The 15,656-nt window shown below is 40.9% G+C and overlaps 1 pseudogene and 3 gene segments (V, D, J or C); 1 reads left to right on the top strand and 3 right to left on the bottom strand.

Moving 5' to 3' along the window:
* Positions 1 to 763: 763 nt before the first annotated feature.
* Positions 764 to 1,424, bottom strand: LOC115439589 (Ig kappa chain V region 3381-like). The segment is given in 2 exon segments: positions 764 to 1,071; positions 1,268 to 1,424. Coding segments are annotated over 2 exon segments (360 nt in total).
* Positions 1,425 to 5,998: 4,574 nt separating this feature from the next.
* Positions 5,999 to 6,367, bottom strand: LOC115439476 (Ig kappa chain V region 3381-like). The segment is given in 1 exon segment: positions 5,999 to 6,367. A coding segment is annotated over 1 exon segment (369 nt).
* Positions 6,368 to 8,186: 1,819 nt separating this feature from the next.
* LOC115439475 (Ig kappa-b4 chain C region-like) lies at positions 8,187 to 12,948 on the top strand. The segment is given in 4 exon segments: positions 8,187 to 8,247; positions 8,383 to 8,568; positions 11,127 to 11,153; positions 12,447 to 12,948. Coding segments are annotated over 4 exon segments (600 nt in total).
* A 2,168-nt stretch (positions 12,949 to 15,116) lies between these two features.
* On the bottom strand, positions 15,117 to 15,598 carry LOC115439578 (Ig kappa chain V region 3381-like; annotated as a pseudogene).
* Positions 15,599 to 15,656: the final 58 nt, after the last annotated feature.

Raw genomic sequence — 15,656 nt, 5'->3', positions numbered from 1 at the left:
TACAAACTGCTTTGAAAATTATTACTACAAAATTTCTGTATCTTCAGTTAAGATGCATTAATTTTCATGATGGGGTTGAAGTGTTAGAGGCACCAAATTCAGTCAGTAAATGATAAACTCCATCTAATCTCTTTTACTTAAGATTTATATTAGAGAATAATTGAAAGTCTAGTGTTTTTGCACAAGAAATAATCAAGTATCATCAGCATGAAGTAGATTTTATGGTCCAAGAACTAATCTGACACCTGACAGGAAAAATGAAAACATTTAGTTTAGCGTTAGACAATCTTTATTACTAAAGAGAAGCAGCATTTTTGAAGATTTCTTTAGAATCAAACCTTTACCTGTAGGTTCTCATAGTGAGAGTGAAGGATGGGATTGTATAAATATATTTGTTCTTCAATGTCTGAAGTGAACTTTTTCATTTTCTTGATATGAGGGGAGTTAAAATGTAAACATGAGTTTGGTGAAAGACCTACTGGTTTATAACAGAATCCTAAAACTGTTCTATTACTGGTAACTTTATTCAAACCACAGGAGAATATGGGGTTATAATTTATAAAAGGATGTCATCTGCAAACAAACTGATTTCATGACAATATGAAGAAAAATGTGTTTGAAATCTTGGTGTTAGTGTGAGTTGAATGTGAGCACAAAACCATATAAATAGTCTGATCTATCGTTGTACAGACTGTGTTCATTGAACTGTATCAGTCAGTTCAGTTTGTGTTCAGTCTGAAGGAGGTTTTTGTACGACGGTTTTTCACTGTGTGAATGGGAGGCTGTTACACTGCTGACAGTAATAAACTCCTGCATCTCCAGCCTGAACATCAGTGATGGTCAGAGTGAAATCAGTTCCAGATCCACTTCCACTGAAACGACTGGAAATACCAGACTGAAGACTTGTAGAGTAATAAATAAAAAGTTTTGGAGATTCTGCTTCTTTTTGAAGGTACCAGTGAAGACATGTACTAATGCCTGTACTGGATTTACATCTGATGGAAACAGTGTTTCCTGGAACAACAGACTGAGCTTTGGGAGTCTGAGTCAGGATAATATCTCCTGATGAACCTGAAAAACACAAAGACCAAACCAGTTTCAGACACACATCCATTTGTGTAAAGATGCTGAACATGAAACAGAAGAGTGTCATTTGTTGAAGACAGAGGACAGATGGAAGAAGGTGGACGTTTCCAGTGTTTGTCCATCCCAGCGGAACATCATTGTGGTGAAGCTGGTGGCATCCTGAAGCACAAGAGAGTCTCACCCTGAACAAGGAGCCCCAGGGTGGCCAGCAGGAACATGAGGGACATCATCATTGTGTTGTTGGTGTGTCAGTGGCTGTGAAAGGCCTGGACACACACTGATCAACACTGGCCTCTTAACGGCTGGAGCACAGAGGACGGACACATATGCAAACACACAGAGTCAGTCAGCTGGAGCTGATCTGCAACACATCATCAGGTTCATGACAGAGCTCACACCAATCACTGCTTCACTTATTACACACACACACACACACACACACACACACCTACACACACACACACACACACACACACACACACACACACACACAAGGATCAGTCTGTGGTTTTTCACTATTTGTCTTTCAGTGTTTCTAAATGTTCATCCATTAAACTGGGACAACAACATCCTTCATTTTGGATCATTACCATTGAATTACAGAGCTTCACTGGGACTCCTGTAAATGGAACTCTACAGTTGGTTTGAACGTCTGTGTCAGAGGTTTTACTGAAAAAGGTCACATTTGACTTCAAGTACTTGTTTTCCTACTTAGAATAAACATCATCATTTAAGTTGTAAAACACAGGCCGATAATTAGCCATTTCAGTTTTATCATCCGACTTGTAAACTGGTGTGACTACAGCCAGCTTCCATGCTGAAGACACAACATTTTGTTTAAAAGATAGACTGACTAAATGAGTTTTAGGTAAAATTATTGCATCTTTGTGCAGTTTCTAAAAATGAGTGCTGAGATCATCTACATCCTCAGCCTTTGAACAGTTGAGGGAGTTGATAAAGCTGGCCGCTTCCCCCTCTTATATTTCCTCTATCCTAAAAACAGCATGACAAGGACTGACAGGATAATGTGCAAAGTCAGGTCGAGTAAGTTGTTGCGTTATCTCACTAACAGAATCAACAAAATATTTCTTCATTTCAGTTGCTATAATGACAGGATTTTGCACAAGGGCATCATTTATTTTGATTTCAAAATTATTAGTAACATTTTTGGGTTGTTTACCAGTTAATTTATTGATATTTTTCCAAATCACTGTGCTGTTTCCTCTTGCATCATTTATAATGTTGATGTAAAAATTTGCTTTGGCCTTACGAATTACACTTGTTACTTTATCTCTAACTGAGGTGAATTTCTGCATGTCAGTGGTCAGACCAGATTTTAGAGCGGGGGTGTCCAAACTTTTTTTTAAAGAGGGCCAGATCTGATAATGTGGAGATTGCCAGGGGCCAGTGGTCCCTTCGGACGTTTTTTAAATAGTAAAAATTACATTTAAAAGCACTGTTCTACAACACTTTTATTTTCATTGTCACAATATCATTTTTGTAAATGGCAATGCAACCAAATCTAAGCCACTCAGGTGTGAATAAATTAAAAAAAAAAAAAAGTAAACATTTCTGCCTTCCTTTCACATCTGGAGTCAGATAACATAGAACAAACTGTGTGGAGTATCTTAAACATCCAAGAAGTTGATAAAAATCTTAACCCCACATTCATTTTAAACATGACTTATATGAGTAATCATTACTCATATATTACTCAGTAATGCAAAGTCTGTTAATATTTCAGATGAAAACATATGATTCTTACTCGTCTTTCACAAAATCATTCAGAAAGTAATATTTGTGTCACATCTACAAGTACATAACACCAGCAGTTAAAGGCAACTAACCTGGCAACTTGGTAGCCTGCCCTGGTGGTGAATTCATTGAACTCCCAGGTTCACACGAAGAGTCACTGTTGTGAGTTTAAAGCAGCTTGAATTTGCTTCACTTTTTCGAAGCACTCACTCCCTGCTAGCTTGTCGTATGCGTTAGCATGTTTTGTCTGCTAGTGTCTCTTTACATTGAATTCCTTAAACAAGGCAACAGTCTCTTGACAAATTTGGCAAACACAATCACCTCAATTTTCAGGGGAAAAAAATTGTAATTCCCATCTCTCCTGGAAGCGGCGGCCCTCACTGTCAACTTTCGCTTTTTTATTTACAGGCGCCGTGGTTAGAAATTAGCGAAAAGGGTTCACGGCAAGGTCACAGAGCCAGATAGAGTTAGAGTGGTGCTGCCACCATGAGGTGAAAGGAGAAACTGCATTTGGAACCTTTTATGATTCATGCACTCGGATCAACAGTCCAAGCGGGCCATAAATAATACATTATAAAACCGAAGCTGTGGGCCGTATAAAATCTGACCGCGGGCCGTGATTGGCCCCCGGGCCGGACTTTGGACATGCCTGTTTTAGAGCTTTCTTAAGCAATATATCTCTCTCTTTCATCCATTTTCTACAATCATTGTCTATCCATGGTAGTGCATTTCTATTGTTTTTCCCTCGTCTTCCCCTCTTTGTAAATTGTGCCACTATTTTATTTACTTTTAGGCCAACAGATTCACAACCCTTTTCTATATCATCATTCATGAGAACTTCACTCCAGTCAGTCTCTTTCAGAGCTGCATCACAATTTTGAGTTTGATTTTTTGGAATGAACTCATGAACTGCTCCCAGATGTCTGTGGGTTATGAAACCTAGCTTTTGAGAGTTTGTAAAAGTTTGTTCATTTGAGAGTAAGTGAAAACAAAGTAATATTATCATCAGACATCCCTGTTAGAAGATTATAGGTTTTGAGAATTCTCAGGCTGATTTGTGAATATTAAGTCTATTCGGGTTGAAGAGCAATTAGTAATTTGGTGGGTTTTTCTATCAATTGTTTGAGATTAAAATGTTCTGTAATATGTTTGAGATAATTTCTTCCTTTTTATCATCCCAATTGGCATTGAAATCTCCCAAAATTATCAGCTCTTTGCTTGATTTACAAAGTCCCAAAACAAGTTTCAGTTGATCATAGAAATCTGTTGTTGCAGACAGTTTTCTATAAATGCAGAAAATTGTAAATGACATTTCAGAGGAGAGAGTAATAATTACACCAATACATTCAAGTTCAATTTCACTGGGCAGTTCAATTTGTTTGCATCTTAGCGTTTTCCTAACATACAATAAAACACCCCCACCCCTTCCTTTGCCCTGGTATCTTCTAAATGTTTTGTCAGTCCTAAAATATCGACGTTCAAGTTTATTAATAAATGTTCCAGTTGTTCACGTTTAGGGGCCATGCTCTGGATGTTTAAGTGGCCTTCAAATAATCCACTGGGTTTACACTTTGGATCCCAGACTATTTTAGCCTGGTTTAGTGTAGGAAATAGTTTGGTAGTAAAAAAAATACAAAAAATACAAATAAATGAATAAATAAAAATAAAAAATTTAAAAAAAGAAGAAAAAAAAAAAGAAGAAAAAAAGGTAGTACGATACTTTTTAAACACTGGATTCCTTAGACTGACATCCTTGCATCCAAAGCACTGTTTGTGGCATGTATCTTCAGGAGCAACAAACGATGCCAGCATCTTAGTGCACTCACCGGAGTAAAGTCTCTTCAGCCCCGTCTGGGCCTCGGTAACGCAGCCAGTCACCGTCGGTCTGGGCCGTGTAGGGCCCACCTTGCCAGCAACCGAACCATCCGTAGATGTCAGATCCAAAGGTGCAGGCACAGGCCCCAAGTTGTTGCTGTTAGCGTTGGTAACACCGACCAAACCGTGAGTGTGTGCAGGCTTCACCCAAAGCAGGCACACCGGGGAGCACACTTGCCACTGCCAGTCCACTCCACTGGTGTCCCGGGCTGAAACAAGTGCACATGGGACTACCAACAGGCAACAAGCCAGGAAACACCACATTGCCGGGCACACCAAGGCCACTTCAAAGACATGCCGGTACAGCAGGAGCAAACGGGAGCCATAGAGGTGAGTATGTTTGGCTGATGGGGTTGCTACCAGAGCCACCAGGATGCTGCTGGGGGCTATTAACAGGAGACATCGATGTTGTAGTGTTTGGATCTGGTGGACCAGGATTCGTTTCTACGTTTCCAGCAATTAACAGCATTATGATCAGTTCCATTTGTCCCGTTTGCATCCGAGTCGATTTGTGCGTCTTTGTAACAACTGTTGCGTTCCCATTATTGAGTAGTTTTGAGTAGATGGTGTATTGATTTTGTATGATGCAGTCGTTTCCCTTTTGAAAATATTGGTGTCTTTACACAAAATTAATATTGTTGAGACATAAAATACTGAAAACCAGCCTGGTGGAAATGGCTTTTGTGGAGGGAACACAGCACCTGCCAACCTGTGCACACACTTGGCTGCCATCTTCCATGGACATGAAATGAAAGTCTTGTATCTTTTCCAATTAGATGAGAGAGGTCAAGTCATGGTGGAACGGTTAAAAAGTCTTTGGTCATGAATTTGATCATTTTATTCAAAGGTCCATTTAATAAGTATTTCTCATGAACGTTTTTGTCTTTTTTCAATTCACTTCGGAAGTTTTTACCGTAATTTTAAAGCAGTCAGTTTTGTTAATAACAATATTAATAGAATTTTGTACCAACAATTGGACCTGACATTTAAGAAAAAAACATAACGTGTCATCAGCATAAAAAGAAATACAACTAAAGGTTGGTCAAATATAAGCACATGCTTATTTCATCTTGTGCTTTTAAAGAACACATAGATATCTGTGTAATAATGTAGTGTATGATTAAAAAAAAAAAAGCTTCTTTCTACTGTGTTCTGTTCTAAAATAAAAAAAAAAAACCTTGTCTGTGTTCATTGAACTGTGTGAGTCTGTGCAGTATCTTCCAGCTGCAGCTGTTAGTTTAGTTTGTGTTCAGTCTGAAGGAGGTTTTTGTACGACGGTTTTTCATGGTGTGAACACATACTGACTGTTGATAACATGAAAACTCTGACAGTAATAAACTGCTGCATCTTCAGCCTGAACATCACTGATGGTCAGAGTGAAATGAGAGTTTGATCCACTGCCTGAAAAACGACTGGAAATCCCTGATGCTCGAGTGGTTGCATAGTAAATGAGAAGTTTAGGAGTTTCTCCACTTCTCTGTTGGTACCAGGCGAACAGATGGGTGCTGCCCGAAACCTCAACATCCTGACTGGTGGTACATGTGATGGTGGTGGAGGCTCCCAGATCAGAGCTCACTGCTCCAGGCTGAGTCACTGTGACCTGGCCTCTGGACTCTGAGGATACAGAGACACAAACATAAAGCAGCGTCATGGTTTTGTCTTCTTCATCTCAGAGGGACGGCTGTTCATAGAGGAGAGGAGTTGGATTGTCTGGACTTTACCTGTGAAGCAGCAGCAGAGGAGAGTCCAGATGAGGATGGAGACCAAAGTCATGCTTTTGATGAGGAGGATTTGTGTGTGTTGTGTTGTGATGAAGGACAGCTGTCAGTCATCCACAGTTCCAGTGTCAGGACTATAAACTCTCCCAGAGCACTGGAGCACTTTTTTCCTCGTCTCCTCCTCCTGTTTGGCTGATGGACAACACCTGCCAATAATTGTCCAGCCTAAATCCAGGAGCCACCACCATGAAGATGACCAGTAGGTCCATTGCTGCAGTGTTTTTGCTTGCTTAATCTTGTGTTCGCTTTTAAGTAATTTGGCTGTATACAATTTTTGGTTTTTCTGTCTTATTGTATAATAAATTCCAAATGGTTTTTGTTACAAGCAACCAGCTCTCCACATTTTTAGCTTACCAGCTGATAGGCCATGAGCTACTGTCGTCATGTGGCGTCTGGTGGCGTCGTTGTCGTCTGTCGTCCGTTACAAAACTTTCAATCATCTTTTTCTCCGAAACTACAATTCCAATTGACTTCAAACTAGGCATACAGCTTCTTTATGATGATGTCAACAAAAGTTAGTGAAATTATTTGGATCCAGATCTGATTCTGGATTTGGTGCGACTTTGAAAAATTTCCCCATTATAAGAGATAGGAAGTGGATCGATGCAATAATAGCCTATGGTATGTCTGTCCACCAACTAACCCTCTGGACCACACAGCCCCCCCCATATACCATGATAGTTGACCCGTCTTGAAATACCATATTTTCATTCCAAAGGCATTCAGGCACCCTTTGCTGCATATAGATCCTTAAAGTCCTTCCATTGTTATTTGATGGTTACATTCTTTGACATATATATTCTCAACACATTTCACTACAATTCATGACCGAAGTTGACCTATGGTAGGTCATTCAAGCCATTATTGTATGCACATTGTTTCCAGAATATGTGTGAAACACTTGTTTCAACAAAGCCAGGTCTATCAAAGAATAAATCCCAACCGTCCATGCTTTCAGCTTGACCTATTTCTGTAAATACACATAACTGGGTGATAATAAATGGCATCTGGATACATTTCCCAAAGCTTTGAATTTAGCCGGTAAGCTACAGGGCCATTGGTCCTATTTTTATTCTTTTTTGGTCTTCACCCGGAACATCTTTCTTTGTTTTTGTGTCAGCACCCTAGACCTCCTGGCATGTAACAGATTGGGGGCTCATCACTGTCAGAGAGACCATATGATTGGCGTGTGTGTGAGTATGGTTGTGGTTGGTTATGGGTGTTTTGTGTGACCTACATTGCATATTTGCTTTACGTGGCTTTTCCAGACTAGATTAGAGGGGTGTCGTTGGTCGTTCCGCGAGCGCACCATCGGATACCTGTTTTTTTGTTTTAATTTGTTGTTTTCGGGGTGTGTATTCTCCAAAGGGGATAGACGTGCAGGGCTTCAGCTGCTGAGCTCTGTCTTTGAAGTAGCCTTGAACCTGGAAAATCTGAGAAGATACGTTAGGGTGAGTTTTTCTGTAGGTAGGACTCTGGGATTGTTCATGAGTTGTGCTTTGTAAGCATTTTGTACACGCTGACTGGTTTCCTGTTCCACTTTGGGAAGGAGTGGAGCAAGTGTGCGCGTGCACGCATGAGGTTTCTTTAGGTGCGCGGGCCGGCTCATTTGTGTCCAGGTGCAACCCAGCTGATTTCGAGGGGGTGATCAGCTGTGATCCGGATCAGCATTGACTCTTTGCCTGGTGAGTAATGGCTGCATTTGATTTAGTGGAGTTTGTAGCTAATCCTATGTTGGCTGTATTTGATGCCTGTAGGAAGTCTGATTTGGTGGAGATCGCCTGACACTATGGCAGTACTGTCTCAACAGTGCTGCTTGTTGGTTGATTGCGGGAAGCAATATCAGCTGTCTTAGTTAACGAGGGTGTTATAGATGTGCCTGTGTCAGGTGATTTCGGTTGTGAGTCGACGACAGCGGGAGCTGCAGTGGTGTCCCCGGTGGGTCGTCATCCAGAGGTGGCTGTGGGTGCACAGCAGCCTGCCGCAAGTGTATGCACCAGTTCCATGGGTGAATCGGAGGACAAGCCTCGGACATCTGCAGATGTAAGGGCAGAATCATCTCCTGAGGATCCCCGTATGGACATGCGCATAACCCAGCTTAAAACCCAAAAAAGAAGAGAGGGATCGGGAGTTTCAGCTCTGTAATGAGCTTAAACTAAAATGGATTGAATTGGATGCTGCCACCGCCAGGGAGGTAGAGTTGAAAAAGTTGGAGGTCAAATCAATTCTTCAAATGCATAAATTAGAGTTTCAAGTGGCCTGAGGTTTAGGCACAGAGCAACCAGTCTTGGTTGGTTCCTTTGACGTATTTGATGTGTCTAAGAATATACAGTTTGTCTCAGTTTTTCGAGAGATCAAAATAGAGTCTAATTTTGGTGCTTTTGAGCGCATTGCGTCCGTGTTACATTGGCCAGCAGACGTTTGGGCAATTTTACTACAATGTAAACTCAGTGGTAAAGCTTTAGAAGCCTGCGCCTCGCTGTCTGTGTCTGATCGTCTGAATTATGAGAAGTTGAAAGGAGGTATATTACACACTTATGAGCTTGTGCCTGAGGCTTATAGGCAGCGTTTTAGTGGGCTCAAAAAGCCATTCAACCAGAGTTTGGTTGATTTTGCTTGTGAGAAAAGTCTTTTGTTTGACCAGTGGTGTTCTGCTAATAAAGTTAACACTTGTGCTGCACTTCATGAGCTGTTCTTTTTTGAAGATTTTCCTCTTCCCGAGAGTATTATTGTTTATCTAAACGAACAAAAAGTTTCTACACTCCAGCAAGTCCCTGTTTCCACCGACAAATTTGCTCTTACGCATAAAAATGTCTTTAAGCGTGAGTCTACGCCTTTGTTGAAAGGTAATGGAAAACCCACTCAGTTTGATTTTTCAGACAGTTACAAGTCTGAGAGGCCAAAACAGTGCTTCTACTGCCACAAAACTGGTCACTTGATTTCGGAGTGCGATGAACTAAAACACAAGCAACCAGTTGGCTTATCTAAAGTGAAAGATGTGGGACTCATTAAGACTGTTCCCAGGGTGTTCACTGGTACTACTGATTCCTGTCAGCCTATTGCCCCTAATGATTGTTTTAAGCCTTTCATTTTTGAGGCTTTCGTTTCAGTCCCAGGAGAAGCCAAGCACCTACTTAAGGTCCTGCGAGATACAGGAGGCTCTCAGTCATTTATTTTGTCCAGTGTGTTGCCTCAGTTTTAAAACTGATTGTCACTTAAGTACCATTGTGAAAGGCATGGGTTTGAGTTATATACCGGCTCCTCTGCATAACGTCCATGTCGAATCAAAGTTGTTTAGTGGTGTGTTTCAAGTAGCTGTCGTGACCAATTTCCTATTGATGGGATAGATTTCATTATGAGAATGACATTGCAGGTGGGAAAGTGTATCCATCCTCTGAGGTTGTTGACCCAGCCTTGTTTGAAAGGTGATGTAGTCTGCTTCTGCAACACCTGTACAACCTGCCAGGCTGTGGGGAAACCCAACCAAGTAGTTCTGCCAGCACCAGTCCGCCCTGTTCCTGCCGTTGGTAAGCCATTTGAACATGTTATTGTTAATTGTGTGGGTCCCCAACCTAAGACTAAATCAGGAAATCAGTTTTTGGTTACTGCTTTGTGTTTTCTCTAGGTTTCCTGAGGCAATCCCGTTCAGAAAAATCACAGCTCCAGCAGTTATTAAAGCCTTAACCAAGTTTGTTATGACATTCGGACTCCCTAAAGTTGTACAAACCGATCAGGTTACCTACTTCCTGTCCAAAGCCTTCAAGAAAACGTTACAGTCCCTTAGTATATCTCATGCTGTGTCTAGTGCTTCTCATCCAGAGTCACAGGGTGCCTTACAGCCCTGGCATCAGACATTAAAGTCCATGTTGAGCAAGTATTGCTTTGAGACGGGGATGAGGGAGTACCATTTGTGATTTTTGCTATTAGAAATGCTACTCAAGAGTCCATAAGATTTAGTCTTTCTGAACTAGTGTTCAGGCATTAAATACGTGGTCCACTTAAAGTGCTTTAAGAACGTCTTCTGTCTCTGTCATCCTCCAAAACTAGTGTGTCAGAGTTTGTGTCAAAGTGTCGGGAACGGTTAGAGCAGGCTGCTATTTTATCTAAGGCAGCACTTTCTTCTTCTCAAGCCAGTATGTAGGAGCGCTTTGATAAAAAAGCAGTGGTACGTCATTTTAAGCCTGGTGACAAAGTCCTACTTTTGCTTCCCTGTCTTGCCTCTGCTCCATCAGCCCGTTTCTCTGGCCCTTATGTGATCGATAGGAAGGTCTGTGACATAGATTACCTCATTTGTGTGAGAGACCAATACATTTACACTGGATTGATTAGGAATGTGTCAGGGATAAGATTAGTATTTTTTGTCTCTAAATGTTTCGTGTGTAAATGTCTGTTTTATTTCTTTTTTAATCTGCACAGTTCAATTCAGTTAATTTCACATGCATTTACAAATGGAATAAATCTGGAATTAAATTTATATTTGTACTGATGTGTTTGTGTTGTGATTCATTTTGTCCTGATGCTGCTGTGTTTTACAGATTCACACTGACTTTGTTGAGTTTGTTGTTTTCAGAGTCACAGAGCCGTGTCTTTACACTCAGAGGTTTTTGTACGACGACTCAACCACTTTGTGAGGTGGAGGAACCAGACTGGAGTTTGGAAGTAAGTGCAAAATTCGACAAATTTCATTCATTTCTCAACAATATTTACTTTCACAGATACAATTTTAACCTTTTTTTTAAATGACTGTGCAAGATTTTTCAATGTTAGTGAACAGTAGTTGTTTGGTAACAGGTAGAAATATGTGAAATGACTCATCACTGTAGTTGTTGGTGTAAAGACACTAACATAACTGATAGTTTAGATTAAAGGATAAATGGATAAAAGGTGTTTTGTTTTTTTTTTCATATGTAAACTTTTCAGGTTTTATTTTATTAAACGTTGTTGTCCTCAGTGCAGCTTTACTAACATGTCTTTCATTATCTATGTCTCACTGATGTAAATGAGAAGAGTTCAGACTTTAGTCCAAGTTTTACATCAGTTCATTGTCATGTTCCACCATAAACATATTAGTTTATCATATCAGTGACATTAAAAAAACTCAACTAAATCTACAAACAGATGCACAATTGAAAAATGTCTCAATATCTTCTCATTGTGTCAGTTACAGTTTGTAGTTTATGTTGGAATCATTTATAGTGATTTACACAGTGATAACTGAAATCGACATGAAGGTGTGATTGTCGTCAGTTATTTATGTCACTGTTTGTTCTTAACTCTGTCATGTGTCTGTTTGTGTTTGACAGTAAATATGTTCACAGCATTGAACAGAACCATGAATATTAGACATTTTCCATCATATACAGTCTGTCTTTGTTTCTAATACAGACGTTACCTATCGCCTTGAGTTTGATCTGTTTTTAACGTCATGTTTCTCGTGAACAAATTCCACAAATATGTGATTTTTACAACTCAGCTCAGATTTTGTCCAAGACTAAACTTGTATTAATTTTCAGAGGTTATTTGGTTTTATATTTAACAGTTTATCATCAGGTTGTGTCAGTGATAAAAGAACTGAATCACTGTTGTCTTATGTTGGTTTCAATATAAATAGGTTTGAATGAATGTTAATGACAACACAGATTATTCTGATTTCATTGGTGACTTTGTCAAACAGTTGAAAGAACACAGCACAGACTTGGTTGAACATGTTCTTTCAGTGCACTTTGCTGTATTTCAGCTCATATGAGGACTGTTTGTGCTGATTTCCAAGTTGAGTTTGTTTCCAGGAAGTGAAACCATGTGTGAGTGAGTGACTGGTGGAGCAGAAAAACCATCTGACACCAAGTCCTTCAAGGAGAAAATCCCCTCTCACATAGTCACTGTGTCCAAGTATAGGATGTGTGATTGACAGCTGTGTGGTCCCTGTCCTCTAAGCTGATTGGTGTCTCCTAGGTGATGTCCGTCCCACCCTGACGGTGCTGCCCCCCTCCACAGAGGAGCTGCAGCAGGGGAAGGCCACGTTCATGTGCCTGGCCAACAAGGGCTTCCCCTCAGACTGGAGTCTGTCCTGGAAGGTGAACGGCGGCAGCAGCAGCAGCTGGGAGGAGAGCAGGAGCCCCGCGGTGCTGCAGAAGGACGGCCACTACAGCTGGAGCAGCACCCTGAGGCTCCCTGCAGACCAGTGGAGGAAGGTGAACTCTGTGACCTGTGAGGCCACCCAGGGCTCCCAGTCTGCACTCTCACACACACTGAGGACACACCAGTGTTCCCAGTACTGAGCCCACTCACTGGGGATCACCTACTGCTCTGACTCTGCTCATCAGCTCACTCTGTCTCTCCAACTCTCTGGCTTTGTGTCATTTCAACACTTTGAACAGCAAACATTTTCAGGCTTCTCTCACTGCTGCAATATTGGTTCAGTGTTTGACCACAAATAAACGTCTGTACATCAAACCTGGGGTTTTTGTGTTCATTGTTATGTTGTGTTTTATTCAGTTTGTGTAACGGGCTAAGTACAAAGGCTGAACCCAAAAGCAAGACCACAGAGTACAAGTAAAATTGAGTGTTTTTATTAAACACCTTAACAAGTGAACAAATACAGCACAGAGAGAATGTTATTGCTGTGAAGTCACTGAGTCCGGGGATAAACGTCTGTGCTGCGGGTGGAAATGGCTGACGACCAGCAAGGCCGAGCCGGGGAAACCCCAACGGAATCCCAACTAGGAGCAAACAGAGGGAGGTCAAAAAACAGGCCAGGTCATACACAGGGGAGCAGACAATACGTCAACGGTACATGGGGGACAGGCAGTACTCACGGTCAGTAATCCAGGCAAATGGTCGAAGCACAGGTAACCGGTGGAGGCTGAGGTATCAAGGGGAGAAGGCAGAGACAGAGTCGGGTACACGAACCAGGTCATAGACGAGCAGGCAGGAAAGGAACAGGCAGATTCGGTGGTCGAGGGACGAAAACGGGTCGAAAACAGGCAGACAAATGAACAGGATCCAAAAACACTGGTGAGTGAGCACAACAAGTTGTAGAACACAAACTGGCAAAAAAACAGGGGAAGACACAGGGTTTAAATACACGGGAAGACAATTGGACACAGGTGGACACAATCAGGGAAAGGAAGTAAAGACACCAGACATGACACATGAGGGAAACTTAACAAAATAAAACAGGAAATGACAGACAAAAAAGAAAAGACAGACAAATCCAGACACAGTCTGGAAGCCGACATGACACTTTGTGCTGATTTTGTCCAATAAAGAGTCAAATTAAATACAGTTGACAGATCATTTTTTTTATACTGCTGGACAATGTAAATAGGATTTGATCCAATTAAATAATGACACCTTGTTATAAAGTGTTCTATTGTGGTCATTGAAGGTTTATACATAAATATTTTAATTCTTTTCATCAATAAATTAAATATTTCAATAGAAAACATTAAGTGTGTCATTATCAATTACCCGTGTGCTTGAATGAAATGCATGTATGGTATTACCACTCATCACATTTTTACTATTACTGACTAAGTATATTGTGAAACTTTGAACAAAAAAGAAAAAAAATTGTGGCCAGAGGTTTGGAAAGAGATCCACACATAAAAAGACATGAATGTGGATCCTGATCTGCTTAGATGTGGTTTGACTTCTGCTAACGGCCCAGTGCTCATGTTACCGGTCCCAGAGCGCTGAGAGCCACAATAACAATGACTGTTTGGTCCTGATGTGGACCAGATCCAAATGACACAGAACAAACAGAGCAATGAGGAAACTTCACTCACTGTTCTTCTTCCCAGAATGCATCTGAGGACGAGGGGCAGTGCATCACTATAGTACCCCAGAGGAAACTGGAGTAGAAGAATAGTTCCTACCTCATAACTCCTATTGTAAACCCCTGTTATCCACACTGCCAGTGCCATGACAGTTCACAGCACCATCACTGGACAAGGTTAAGCATTACACTTTGCAGCAAAATGGAAACATTAATAAAAAGAAAGTAATAAAATAAAAGTGTAGATTTAAAAAAACACACAAAAAGGGGTCACACTATTTTAGGTGTGCAACTCACAGATTACAGAAACATTTTGAAAAACCAGCCTAATTAGTCCATCTGAATTATACTGGCCCAGTCTTGAATTCCTACCACTCCCATTTGATTGAACCTACAATCACACGTCCAAATAAAAAATGTGTGACCCAGCACACAGAATTATGTACAGTTCTTAAACAAACTATGAAAAACCAAAGCTCACAAACACACATCGTAACAGAATATGACCTGCATAATGTGACAGATTTTTCATCGTTAAAACACTGACGATATTTATTAGTTTTGTGAAAGAACTTGAACATAAAGACAAATGAAAACAAGTGAAAACCATCAAAGAAATGAAATTCAATAATCATGGAGGGGTTAAAAAATTATTAACAGGTTGTTTTGATGCTCAGCTCATGATTGAAAACTGTGTAAAAACAATGATAATAAAGTGTTGAATAGTGTGATTTATCCCAGTTATGGATTGGATAGTGTTGTTACATCTAGTGTTTTAGCTTCAGTGCAGCTGTGGATCAGATCAGTTCCTCTGCAGCTGAAGGAGGTTTTTGTACGACGGTTTTTCACTGTGTGAACACCCACAGGCTGTTGATATTGTGTTCACTCTGACAGTAATAAACTGCTGCATCTTCAGCCTGAACATCACTGATGGTCAGAGTGAAATGAGAGTTTGATCCACTGCCTGAAAAACGACTGGAAATCCCTGATTGTCATCTGGTGGCATAGTAAATGAGAAGTTTCGGAGTTTCTCCAGCTCTCTGTTGGTACCAGGCTAAATAGTTAGAGCCATAAACATTCTGACTGGTGGTACATGTGATGGTGGTGGAGGCTCCCAGATCAGAGCTCACTGCTCCAGGCTGAGTCACTGTGACCTGGCCTCTGGACTCTGAGGATACAGAGACACAAACATAAAGCAGCGTCATGGTTTTGTCTTCTTCATCTCAGAGGGACGGATGTTCATAGAGGAGAGGAGTTGGATTGTCTGGACTTTACCTGTGAAGCAGCAGCAGAGGAGAGTCCAGATGAGGACGGAGACCAAAGTCATGCTTTTGATGAGGAGGATTTGTGTGTGTTGTGTTGTGATGAAGGACAGCTGTCAGTCA

The sequence above is a fragment of the Sphaeramia orbicularis genome, chromosome 19 (assembly GCF_902148855.1).
Source record: "Sphaeramia orbicularis chromosome 19, fSphaOr1.1, whole genome shotgun sequence".
Lineage (NCBI taxonomy): Eukaryota > Metazoa > Chordata > Actinopteri > Kurtiformes > Apogonidae > Sphaeramia > Sphaeramia orbicularis.
The sequence above is the reverse complement of the archived record's forward strand: the minus strand, read 5'-3'. Positions and strand labels throughout refer to the sequence as shown.